The 13,317-nt window shown below is 37.2% G+C and overlaps 1 protein-coding gene across 4 annotated transcripts in view; it reads left to right on the top strand.

The window, feature by feature from the left end:
• The window catches only part of PWWP2A (PWWP domain containing 2A), a 41,355-nt gene that overhangs the window by 20,181 nt on the left and 7,857 nt on the right, over window positions 1-13,317 (top strand). The window contains exons 3-4 of one of the 4 annotated variants that reach the window (XR_014025527.1): window positions 6,637-9,017; window positions 10,585-11,590. Coding sequence is in view for 1 of the 4 variants with exons in the window: in XM_081320698.1 (XP_081176824.1) it covers window positions 6,637-6,650 (14 nt within the window). In the remaining 3 variants the exon portion in view is untranslated. Of the gene's footprint in view, window positions 1-6,636; window positions 11,591-13,317 lie in introns of those variants that run through there. The other 3 variants (XR_014025526.1, XM_081320698.1, XM_081320696.1) reach the window with 3 other exon arrangements.

The following is a 13,317-nucleotide window of genomic DNA, read 5'->3' as shown; positions in this document are numbered from 1 at the left end:
AGCTTGTCAATCTGAAGGTCGGCAGTTTGGCAGGTCGAATCCCGAGTGCCGCGTAACAGAGTGAGCGCCTGTTACTTGTCCCAGCTTCTGCCAACCTAGCAGTTCGAAAGCACGTAAAAATGCAAGTAGAAAAATAGGGACCACTACGGTGGGAAGGTAACAGCGTTCCGTGCGCCTTTGGTGTCTAGTCATGCCGGCCACATGACCACGGAGACGTCCTCGGACAAGCGCTGGCTCTTCGGCTTTGAAACGGAGATGAGCACCGGCCCCTAGAGTCGGGAACGACTAGCACGCATGTGCGGGGGAACTGTTACCTGTTACCTTATGGAAGTACTCTTAATAGATGCTTGCTCCTTCTAACCTCCTTCTAACCTGGAACGCTATTTCCAAACCCGATGTTCTACTAATAGATTCAGAAATTAATTTCAACTGAATGCATAATTTTTTCCAAGCTAAGGAATAGCCTTGAAGGGAGTGCTTGGGATGCATTCCCAAGAATTATCCTGGGGCCAGGATAAATATTTGACTTGTTTTCATCAATACTGAAATTTAATGAAAAATAATATTACTCCCTAATCAGGTATTTAATCTTTTTCTTTTTGCCACATTAAAAAAATAACACTAGATCTCTGGATCACTAAGGCTTGCAGGAGCCACATGTTGCTCTAGGTCAGGGGTAGGCAACCTCAGCTCTTTTATGACTCACGGACTTCAACATAGCTGACTCAGGAATTCTGGGAGTTGAAGTCCGTGAGTCATAAAAGAGCCGAGGTTGCCTACCCCTGCTCTAGGTTGTGTTTCTATGCTACAGAATTAAAATTCTCTCTTGTCACAGAATTCTTACAGTCTGGAAGGAAATGCACAATTTTACCATTATCAAGCAGGAATTGATTCTTATTTTCAGTATTCTTTTCTCTCACGTATCTTGCTACTTCGTAGACTGGTGCCTTTAAAAAAAAATGTTCTAAATATGTTTGAATTTTTAATGACATTCTGATGTCTTTGGCCATGGCTTCATGACATTTTTTGTCCTATGAAAGTCTTGATTTATGTGGTTAACTTTTTAAAATCATATACTGCAGATGTTATGCAAGTATGTAATGAATATTACTGTTCATTGCAAGGCATCAAGGTGATGGATGCGATTTACTATGGCTGTTTTTGGAGGGAGAAGCAACTCTTGAAGCATCAAATGAAATAAACTTGTTTGAAATTCCATCTTTTTGAGGAGAAAGTGTCTCTCTCATGCAGGAGTTAGGGAGCATAATTGAGATTTCTATTAGTTACAGGTTTGTAAGACCCAAATTTGGGTTTAATCTCCTATCCCAATGTGCTTTTCAGAGGCTGAAGAGGAGACTGATAGGTTAACACACACATACAATTTTTATGGACAGGTTCTTTGTACATAAATTCAGATAAGGTAAAAATTGACTACATCTTTTGATTAAGCTTGATATTAGGAACTACTGCAGTGTCTTGTAGTTTGCATAGTGTATTGAACAAATTGTTTAAGGGAATTTCTTGTGCTATTTCAGCATTTTCTTTAATGGAAGAAATAGTGATGATGGTCTTGCATCTGTATGAATGACGTAAAACTAATTCCCTTCATACATACGTTAAACTCCATTTCATCTTGCTGTGAGAATCTTACCATGATCTACACGAGTTCTATGCCCACATTTTAGTAGAAATTATTTTTGTACATTTTCTGCATTGGTTTGCGGAATTACAACTTCTATAGGGCTGTTGGCAGATGAAAGAGCAACTTTTCATGCAACTTGTAATTGATCTATTTTCAGTCTGCTTAGCTGTAGTAACTACAGTGAAAGCTACAATAGTTCACCACAGCAAAACCAACAAAGAATCAAGCTCTTAAACCACTGCTCGTTTAATCTCATTTTTAAAGTTGACTAGTTACATCCTGTAGGGACGCGGTGGCTCAGTGGGTTAGGACGCTGAGCTTGTCGATCAGAAGGTCGGCAGTTTGGCAGGTCGAATCCCGAGTGCCACGTAACAGAGTGAGCGCCTGTTACTCGTCCCAGCTTCTGCCAACCTAGCAGTTCGAAAGCACGTAAAAATGCAAGTAGAAAAATAGGGACCACTACGGTGGGAAGGTAACAGCGTTCTGTGTGCCTTTGGCGTCTAGTCATGCCAGCCACATGACCACGGAGACGTCCTCGGACAAGCGCTGGCTCTTCGGCTTTGAAACAGAGATGATCACCGGCCCCTAGAGTTGGAAATGACTAGCACGCATGTGCGGGGGAACCTTTACCTTTAGTTACGTCCTGCTTTTTTGTGAAAGCCCATTCTCGGGGTACAATAGTTTTTTCCCCCGATTTCATCCCCACAATAATCCTATGAGTAGGTGAGACTCAGAGGGTCGCCTAATGAGTACCATTGTAAATAAAACTAAATGTGTACAACTATAAATTATATATATCTTATATTTTTATATTCTCTGTGTGTATCCACATACTCATATATGAGTTCGTGTGTATTTTTTTTTTCACACCTGCCTTTTACATCTTTATGTATTACATACATTAAAGTGGGAAGTTGAGCTCGGTTTTCTGTGGGCCAAGCCTCATATCTTTCTACTTCACTGCTTATCTCTTAATTGTGTCAATAGACCAAGCTAAAAAATCAAGAAAAGCATAGGGTATATCCTAACTCCAAAAAATCTTTAACATCTCACACATCTTGGCATTTTTAAGATTCAGTGCAACTCCTCTCAGATGTTTTTTACCTAATCTACTGCCTAATGAGCAATCTTTAGAGAAAAATAAATTAGTACATAGAATGTATGAACATGACTCTTTGGATTATGACCTTGATCATTTATCCATAGAAATGTTTTAATCAGGATTGTGTTAGCATGTTTATTTTAAAAAGCTCTTATTGAATAGTAATCTTCTCAGTAAATGAATCCTTTGGGAGCCTGGTGGTGGGTCAAAAGTGTGCTTGGGAAAGGTCAAGTACATGTCATTGAGAGTTGTCAAGCAATTAAAATAATACACTAATTTAATGAAATGAGAAATCTAGTTCCTGCTAGAAAAAGAAGTGATAAATAGTCCAGAGCCTGTATCTGGATGTGCTGAAAGTGAAGGAAAAAGCACTTCTCTACAAGCAAGGTAGCACAATAAAATATGAAAAGTAATGGAATTACTCCAGCAACTTCGAATGAGTTCACGTATAAGTGTACCACCCATGCCTTAATAGTAATCCAGCTATGAAAAATAAATCAACACTAGGTTGAACTAAAATTGAGTACAATAAAGTGCAAGATTTGAATTTATAATGCAAAAGCACAAATATTTCAGTGAGTTAGGCAAGCCAATAATTCACTTTGTCAATAATCTCTATAGGAGGGGTGTTCTGTGTTCTTTAATGTTCAAAAAGCATTGCCATCAGTCCAGCAGGAACAAAATGCATGCCTTACTGAAGTATATAACACGTAATTGTGTGCATTTTGAACTCAGTATTTATATGTATTTATATACACGAGCTCAGTTCAAACCTGGTGTTAAATCAGTTTTGTTATCAGGGATGGATTTAAAGTTTTTATTAGACAAATGTATAAGATAAGCTACCCTTTAATCATGGTAAGATTAAAAATGTCTAAAAACAAGCACTGGGAAACAAGAATGTGCTCTTGCCAGATATATCTGGCTTGTAGATTTTGCATAGCTGTGTGGTTGGCCAATTTTGAGTAGAGAACACTTGATAAACTAGGTCTTTGGTCTGATCCATCATGGTTCATCTTATGCTATTAAACCACAGGGCTATAAAAATGTTTTTCATTCTTAATGGTTGGAGCAGCCCAAGAGAAGTTCAAATCAATTATAATCCTGTATACTTCTCTCGCGTGCATCCATCACATGGGCTAGCCAAAGAATTATTAATTTTTGTAAGAAATATTTCTGTTAAGTGATGAATTGAGTATTAGTGAATCAAGTTAAGGGCAGATAGTATAAGAATACTAGAACCAGAGAGGCTGAAAAATTGGATGTTAAAAATTATAGAGGGATTAGACATCACCTTAAATCAGAATTCTTTGCTGTTTCTTCCATTAAATAGAACTGATGCAATAGAGGCATCTTCAAAATTATTTGCCACTACTTACTGCAAAGGAAGGTTCTTCTGAAATCTATCCTGTCTGAAGGATTTTCTTTTTTGGTACGGTATGGTTTTCTAATGTTCTCAGTTGCAGTTATGACTTTCCTTGTTTCCAATAGCTTCATTATCCAAAATCCTTTTGAGGATAACAGTTCCTAACAGTACTGTCTGAAATTTGGACATTCTGGTTTTTTTCAGAAGTGTCCTTGTTAATTATTCCCAGCTGGCCTCATTTGAAAGAGTCTGCATTCATCATGGACAGGATCTGGAGTAGTTAGAATGGCACAAATATAATTGCTGCTATTCCCACTTTGAGCAGTGTAAAGTGGTTCTGTGATAACGATCCTCTAGAAATACAATGCCTCTGTCCTTTGACATACCTGCAGTGCTAATGCCAGTTTCTCTTGAAAGCTAAAACTCTTGACAAACTTTGTCTTATATTGACTTCCCCCCCCCCCCCCAGATTATCCTTCCTTGCTTCCGGTGTCATTTTACCTTAAGACATCAGTAGCTATGTATTTAACATAGTATATTAGGGAGTCTATTACTTGAATCCAAGGTACAGAAAAATATTAGCATTAGATTTCTACTGGCTATGTTAGGGTTTCCTGGTTTTACATATGAGTTTAGGATTGCTCATATCAATGCAGGTATTTATATCATGGCTAACCTTACAAATAAACTGGCACAAATTATTTCAAAGCAAACAATAGTATAAATAAATGGTCTGGCAGATCTCATCATGCAGAAGTGGACATAGTTGCTTTTAATTTATGAACAATACCATTCAGGACAAATCTATATTTTAGAATTAGAAGACACTGGATTATAAGAATAATTTTCTTTTTTCCATATGATTTTGTGTATCTTTTATTCATTTTTTTCTAAAAGTTTCATATATTTATAGAGATTATGTTTTAATGCTTTTTTCATTTTGGTACCTGCTCTTTTCACCTTTTCTACAATATCAATAATTTTCAGCAGAATATGTCTTCATGGCAGTCATAAAATAAGTATCTTTTTTATTAAAGCATCCCCAACACATTCTCTTAGATTGTATGGATTCCAACCAAATATGCATTACTTCACTTTTTTATAAGGACTTTTCCCTCCAGTTATGAAAAATTGTTTTGACACTTTTCATCATTTCATGATTTTGAAAGCATTAAGCTCCAAACTGAACATTTATTCACTGTGTTCTGTCCTTCAAGCTTTTGTCAATCCAGGAGTTATTTTTTCATGTCAAGATGGAGGGAACGTCACATGCATTGTCATACACATTATACAAATTATGCAATCTGCCTCCTTGGCATGATTATAGTATAACATACAATCTCTAATTTGGACCAGATGCTATGGTCATGACGACTATAATTTTATAGTCTATAAATTATGATTCAAACATGGATTAGAGACCTTGTTAAAGTATTTTGTGACTATAGCTGTCATTTGATGAATAAGCAAGTCTCCCTATGGTTATTTTGAGTGTGTGCCTAACACATGATCTCAAATTCAAGTGTACCCCACACCCACTAATAAGTGGCATATTCCCGGCCTAAACATGCACTTACCACTTCCTATTTGTAAAATGTTAGTGGAATAAAACTTTTCTATAGATGGTTTTTCTTCTGCAAGACTTGTCTATCAGACTAGATATTAACCCAATTTATCTGTAATTTTCTAGTTTATGCTATTTTCCCCACTTGTTTTAATACAAAGATATCAACAATTTCACATTTGAATTCAGAACTCTTTTTATGAATACCATCTGGATGAAGTTTTGGCAGTGGGAGGGGATATGTCTGGATCTAGCTTTTGGGATAATCAATACTTTCTACTTAGGGTATAATCCCTACTCACAAATATTTACCATAATTCCACAAATTGCTTTCCTAAAAATTTCAGTTTTGATGAGTTGTTGCAAGACTAATTCTGTAATGAACTACAATGAAGATTAAGCTTTTCTGCAATTGCCTTATTTTTTAATATTCTTTTAACGTCCTTGATGCCAAATAGTCCAGCTGCCTCTTACTTTCCTGATAGTTTTTCTTTGTCCATTTTAATATTATAAAGCATTCAAAATCTTTTGAGTCTTATCAAACATACTTTTGACTTCTAACTTAAAATATGATTTTTAATTATATTTTAACAAATCCAATTATATGAGAACTTTTATCATATATCATTGATGGTATGGCTCAAAAATGAGACAATTGGATATTTTAAACATGTGGATGTTAGGTTACCTATATTATGAAATCCCTAGAGGATCTTCAAAGTACACTCGCCTCCATTTTCCTATGGAATCCAATCAGAATTATTTTATAAAGGTTACAAAATATAAGAGAAAGGAAAAATTGCTGATGACACATTGTGTTAGCTTTGTTATGGAGTTTAAATTTCTTCAATATTGTTTCAGTGGAATAAATTTATATCCATTAAAAAAAACCCAGTTCTATAATAATAGTATGAACGTGTGAAAATAAGCTTACCCTATAAATTCATATTTTTCTTTTTCAGCTCAGAGACATTAATCATCTGCTGTATTTATGGAACTCTCTTGCACTGGCATGAAGTCTGTCAGCTAACCAGAAATTGCATACACCTGATATGCCACTTTCTTCTGCAATCCAGCATATGGTGTATGATGACATACTTTAAAAAAAAAACGAATTGTACCCCATTTCCAGGAAATCTGTATGTGTTGTACCTTTAATTTCAGATCTAAAATGTTGATATTTTATAAACTATTTTTGCAATAAACAAAGGCATGAACCAAGGAGCCTATTCAACACATAAGGAGCCACTTGAAGTACCAGGATGAAGAATCACAAAGTGTAATGTTACTCTTCAAATACAATTGACTGAATGGGCATCGGTAACTGACCGAGACACCTGGAAAGTTGGCTGTAAAGTTCTGAACATTTACTTTTGTTCTTAGTGTGTGCTACATTTTACATCTTGACAAACATTAGTCTTTAGTGCAAGTGTTAGCAGAGCTCTAATCCTTTACTGGAAGCATGTCCAAATTCAACTGTGTTAATAAGTGCTGGCAGATGTGTTCTGAGACTAAGGTTTTCCAAAAAGAAAGCAGCAAGGGGCAAAAATAAATAACTCTGCCTTGAGTAATTGTGGCAAAGACCATCCCTTTTGGAAATAGTTTGATGGCTAGAACAGAGGTTCATTTTTAAAATGAGCAGTGAAAGAGAGTGTATCACAAGGTACAGATCTTGTGTCCGCCCAGCAATTTCTGCCACAAACAGGTACTGTTAAGATGGAATAGTAATTGGTATCCAAAGTCATGACATTTCTTTTTATAGCACAGTGATGTATTGCACATTAAGTTAGTCATAACTAACATGTTCCACTGAGACTTCCTTGGCATTTTAAGATTAGCTGGTTTACACAGGAAAGTTTCCTATCCTAGGAAGCCTCTAATCTTTTCTCAACAGGACTTGAGTCTTTAACAGTAATGTGGTTTCACATTTCAATGAGAATAAGTTATGCCAAATTTTCACTGGATTACACTGAAAGCCTAAAAGAATTACTTGTTCAGTATTTTTAAACTGCTTCTCATTTTGAAAGTATACAAACCCTTACAGCGGCAGAAAAATCCAGCAGTTAGCTTGACAAAGCGATGTCCAAAAAATGCACAATATATACATTGATATAATTAACAGTTTTCATGTCAATACAAGGATGCCTTCTAATATATAGATTTCAGTCTTTAGGATATTAAAATACATTAACCTATATTTTTTTTCCTAAAATTATGTATTCCAGCAAATACAGCAAGTGTCCAGTTCATATTTTCCAAGTTGCAATCATACTTTTATTTTATTTAGTAACAAATTTATATTTTAAATAGCATTTGAAACAAGGGGAAGATGTTTATTACAAGTCTATATTGAAAGATTTAATAATTATCTGTGAAAACATTTTTAAAAGTATAGATTCCAGACCACCTACTTAAAAAAAAAGCCCTGCTTAATAATGACTAATAGTAATTTCAATCGTGCCCACTTTCATAAGAAATTTGGTGACTTTGAAAGGTTCTGCAGTACTCTTTTCACTGATGTTAAAGCAAAAGAGAAATGGTGTAAGGTTTTTTTTGTTTTTTGTTACAATTTTTCATTCAAAAGGTTACTAGAAACCAGTGTGGAAAAGGCTAAAAGAAACTTTAATGATATAATGTAGTGTTATCTATTCTGGAGGAAAAAATGCTTTTAAAAAGCATCTTAATTTAAAATGATGTGTTTTTGCTTGAAAAATACATAAAGCTTGAGGGAATCACCATGGCACAAAGTGCTAAGTTTCTACTCAGGAAAATGGTATCAATCTATACAAACGAGGGTACATATATTGATTATGGGCGGAGCCAATAGTGCCTGCATAGACAACATCCCAATTAGCCAGAGCTCTGATTTTATTTTTCTTCATACACACCAATTCTGCCTATTTTACCACCATAATTCAATGATGTGGAGAAGGAGGAGGCTAAGTTTGAAAAGAGACAAGATGACTATTTATATCGCTCATGAAGAATTGAATTGCAACCACGTTGGTTTTCATTTTGAGATTATGCTGTCAGGGAAATTTTTAGTGGTAGAAGTAATGTATTGCTTTTCACTTTTTTCTTTAGTTGCTTAATATTTAAGCTTTGCTTCACGTTACCTTTTATGTCTGTATATTATGCCACTATGCCTCCTTTATTTGGTAGACTTGAATAAGGAAAAATATTAAACTTTTACAGTTTTGCCTGAAGTTAAATATTCAAGAATTGTTGTGTACCATGTTTTGAACTAAAATGTTGATTTGTTTTCTCTGCACTTTTAAAAAGTTTTCAGAAGCAATGTTGCTGTCTCTTCATCTGTTTGCTTCTTTGACAGTAAAAAATTAATGTAAGTTGTAATATTAAGCAGAACTAGCTAACAGCAATTCCAACAGAAGACAGTTGCTTTCTGAGCAATGTAGATTACACCACTTCTAGAGTTTATAGTTTTACAGAACAGGTAAGGGGCAGGGAGTATCTTTCTGCAGCGGGAGAATACAACATGTCTCCTTACTTTTAAATCGATGGTATTATTTTCCTCATTATCCTCCAGTCTAGTTTGCTTATAGTTGTAATTTAATTTGTCTCAGTGGTAAGCAGGTAAGCCATTTAATGGGCTAGATCAGGGCTTTTCAACCTTTTCACCCATTGTACCACTTTTTGGATATGGCAACATCCGAGTACCACCAGTCGGCTAGCAAGGTATCAAAAACTTGATGACAAAAAAAAAGGAAAACCATGATGAAGTACAGGTAGTCCTCAACTTACAAAAGTTCGCTTAGTGACTGTTCGAAGTTACAATGGCACTGAAAAAAGTGCCCCCCCAGCCACAGCCAAGCAAGACACCTGCCTGCCCACCCAGCGGCGCTCTTCCTCCTGTGCGAGGTTTTCATTGTTGTGAGCATTTCTGTTGAGGATTGGCAGCAGGGGTGGTGTGGTGTGGTGTGTGGTTGGTTTTTATTCCCCCCCATCTGCTGGGTGGTTGCAGCAGGTTTTGGTCACTTCACATGACCCTGGGACACTGTGACCGTCATAAATATGAATCAGTTGCCAAGCATCTGAATGTAAATCACAAGACCCTGGAGATGCTGCAACATTCCAGCTGATCGGCGCTTCGTCTGGGCTCAGAAGCGCCAGGATCAGTGCCAAGCTCCAGCTGGAGCCTGGCGCTGATCCTGGTGCTTCTGCTGAGCCCTGCAGCTCCAGCCGTCTCTCACTCAGGCTTGTGCGGTGCTGTCTCTGGTTCAGCTCATTCCCCTCCCCCGCTACGTTTTCTAAGATGGTCGCGTACCACCTGCTAGGTGCCAATGTACCACAGGTGGTACGCATACCACTGGTTGAAAAGCCCTGCACTAGATATCTTGAAAACTTTGGTGAAACACTGTAGATTGCTTTTGAGTGTTGCCCAATACCAATCTCATTGAGAGCCCAGGTGGTCCCCCTATTGCCAAGCTGTGGGAAATTATTCAAGTCCCCCCCCATAATCCCCCTAGATAATAAAGCATATGGGACAGGCTGTTACGAATATGCTTCTTCACACCACAGAAGTCACGGATAGCAATGTTATCTTAGTCAGGAAGTGATCTGATCAGGGCAAATAACTAAATGTTATATTCCATATGTAGATCACTAAACAACTGTTCTGAAATTTTGTCTTAATATGTTGGGCTTGAGATCACAAGAGACAAAAGTGATAGTTGCTTGGAGGTCATGTATTCCCAAATCTGTCCAGACCCAACACTCAAGACATGGTAACCAAAACTGCCCAGTATCAATAAGCCAAATAACTCCAATGCCAATATCAGGTCCAGAAATCATTGAAAGATCATGCTGATCAGCCAGCAGGATCCTTAACTTGTTCTTACAGCTCAGTGTAATAAATTGGCACTTACATTTTCTCACTGTATTTTTTATAGATCAGTGCCACTGCTCCCTTCCTGACTAGTTGATGAACAACATGAAACACAATAGAATGAATCTCCAAGAGAACAACATTGGTGCCCTTGCTCAGAGAGATCCCAGCAAGACACATGAGATCTACCTGTTCCTCCTCCATCAAGCTATAGATAAGCACAGACTTATTACAGTTACCATCAACTTGAGGCCAAGAGCACTAACAATCCAACTACCAAAAGCCAGGTGTGGGGCTATTGTGCCAGAAGTGGAGATTATCAGCAATCTCTTTCCTTAGAACAGCAAACCTAGCACCGTGCATCATATCTTCCCCAATCTGTCACTAGCAGGATCATGTTATTCTCTCCACTTAACTTCTATTCCATTAGTCCAAGGCCACCAACTAATTTCAATCATCCCACTTGAACAATTCATCAATCATATGGGGAGATCACTAACCCGGTGCCACCACTTATACTGACTCTGCCCAATTCATTACTTTTTTTTCACCATCTAGAATCTCTTTGAAATCTCTTAAATTCCAGATTACCATCCCACTATTACTTTGAGAGAATCCTGCCTCCTCCTGCAACCTCACTCAGGTGGATAACCTATCCATTCACACCCAGTGAATTCCCCTATCTGTACACAAAGTCAGCACACTTAGGTTAAAAATATGATGTAGATGAAAATCAGGCATCACCTTAAGTATCAAGAGATTCAGTATTTTAAGGGTTCATCCAAAAATGCGCAACACCTTGGCCAGACAATCTCTCTCTCTTTGTACTGAGTCCCCAACTTCGAAGACAGTATTCTGTTGTGACTTTCAGGCACACCCAGAGAGAAATAATAGGGAGTTCCACTTCCAACTCCACCATCTTCTAACTGGCAAATATTAGCACATACTAATATGCTGTTGATGTTCTGTCTCTTCTACTTTATTGCTAATACTAGACTATTGAACAATTCTTAAATTCCCTTTCCAATTGCCAATTCATCAAAACATCCTACATCTTCAAGCACTAGTAATTTCAAGTCTGCTGGTAATGAGCCTCTCAGGTACTTCCCAGGTTTTTGCCTCTATCAGCAGAACTTAAAAAGGTACGTGTGTGATAGCTACCGTATCACACATCTCTTAAGCTATACCAACGTCTCTTCTGGATAGTTTCACACTGGGCAGTCAAATAATCACCTTTCCAGTCTCCACTCTAACCTGAAGCAGGTTAACTGAAAATATTTGCACATTCCAACATAGCCAAAAGATCTCGGCGATAGGGAAATATCACTATAGGTGTAAAACAGCTTCCAATTATAATCTCTCGGTCATATTTCATTTTTTCTTTCTTTCAACCCTGTAATCCCTTGCAACGTGGAGTTGGGGTGACTGAACAGTGCTCCATTTACTGGCCTGATGCCCTTCCTGATGCCTATGCGAATTACTCATTGCGCTCAGAGTAAGATCTGCCACTACCTAGGATGGAAGCCTCCCGATTGTGAGGCGAGAGCTCCATCTCTAGGCCACCCGTGCTGCTCTCGGTCATATTTCATTCATTGGCCTATCCTAATTCGTTCAGCTCCTTCCAAACTCTCCTAGCACTTTCTTAACTATTTTCTTCCAACCGTATAAACAGAGAATGCAGCAATTGCCAAAGTCTCTCTTTAAAATTCCTCCTTCCCTATACTTCTGTAGCCAGCTAATAAGTCTTTCTGTACAAAATCTTGGCATTTTTTCCCCTTGCAGCTTCAAGCTGAAAATAATTCTCAAGTCTCTTCATATGCACTTCAAATTGAGATCTCACAGATGTTCCACTTTCAAAGTCTGGAGACACTTCAAGGTGTTTCTCCTGATCAATTATCCAGCTTCTTTTCAAATTCAATTATTACACTAACTATGGACAAAAATTTCTAGAAATCTTAGTATTTCATTTAATCTTTTCATTCTTCCACTCACAAAATGTTTCCTCTGTCAGTGGCTGCCATCTAATCCCGGAGCATATAGACACACCCTGTGCTTACCGTTCAGAAATGTTTCTTTTTCTCCAAATGTTTCGACTCTTTTTTCTCTTTGTGATTGTGGCTGAAGAGTTCACTTTTTGTTTCATTGGCCCAAAACACTTTTTTCAGAATGTTTCAGGTTTATCAAGGATTTCTAGATAATTATTTTTGACATGAGGTTAAAGAAAAGGCTTTCTTCTGCCAGCCCTCCCATGCAAATCACTATTGGCATAAACAACTCTATTTGTGAACTGTGAAGTACTTATTTAGAAACAAAGATAAGCATTTTAGAATGGCCTACAATTCTTGGGCTTGAGTACTATTAAAAATCTGTGGGGAGATCTCAAATAAACAGCGTGTGGGAGAAGACACAATACAGTAATCTTTTCAACTTAAGTTTTCTGCATGGAAGAAGAAAAATTCCAAAAGCAAAAACAAATCCAGTTTGGAAGCTGTTATTCTTGCCAAAGTTGTTACAAAGTACTAACATAAAGAATATATAAATGTTTCGTGTGCCATTTTCACTGCTTTCTTACTCTGAAGACATACGAATTCCATATAAACGCTAAGTATGTATTCAAATTTGCAAAAAGATGTTTGAACCATGTAGAATTATCAGCTGCACTCAAGGATTCAATTGCTGTTTGCAAATCTATACTGTACCATAGATTCTTAAATCTGAAAGAAACAATGTGGCTATGAACTGACAAACTGTAGGGACTGATATAGGAAGAACTCAGAAATAAATGCATCCTATTTTC

Source organism: Vipera berus (assembly GCF_964194415.1).
Source record: "Vipera berus genome assembly, chromosome: 2".
Taxonomy (NCBI): Eukaryota; Metazoa; Chordata; class Lepidosauria; order Squamata; family Viperidae; genus Vipera; species Vipera berus.
Note: the sequence above shows the minus strand (reverse complement) of the source record. Positions and strands in the feature narration are given on the sequence as shown.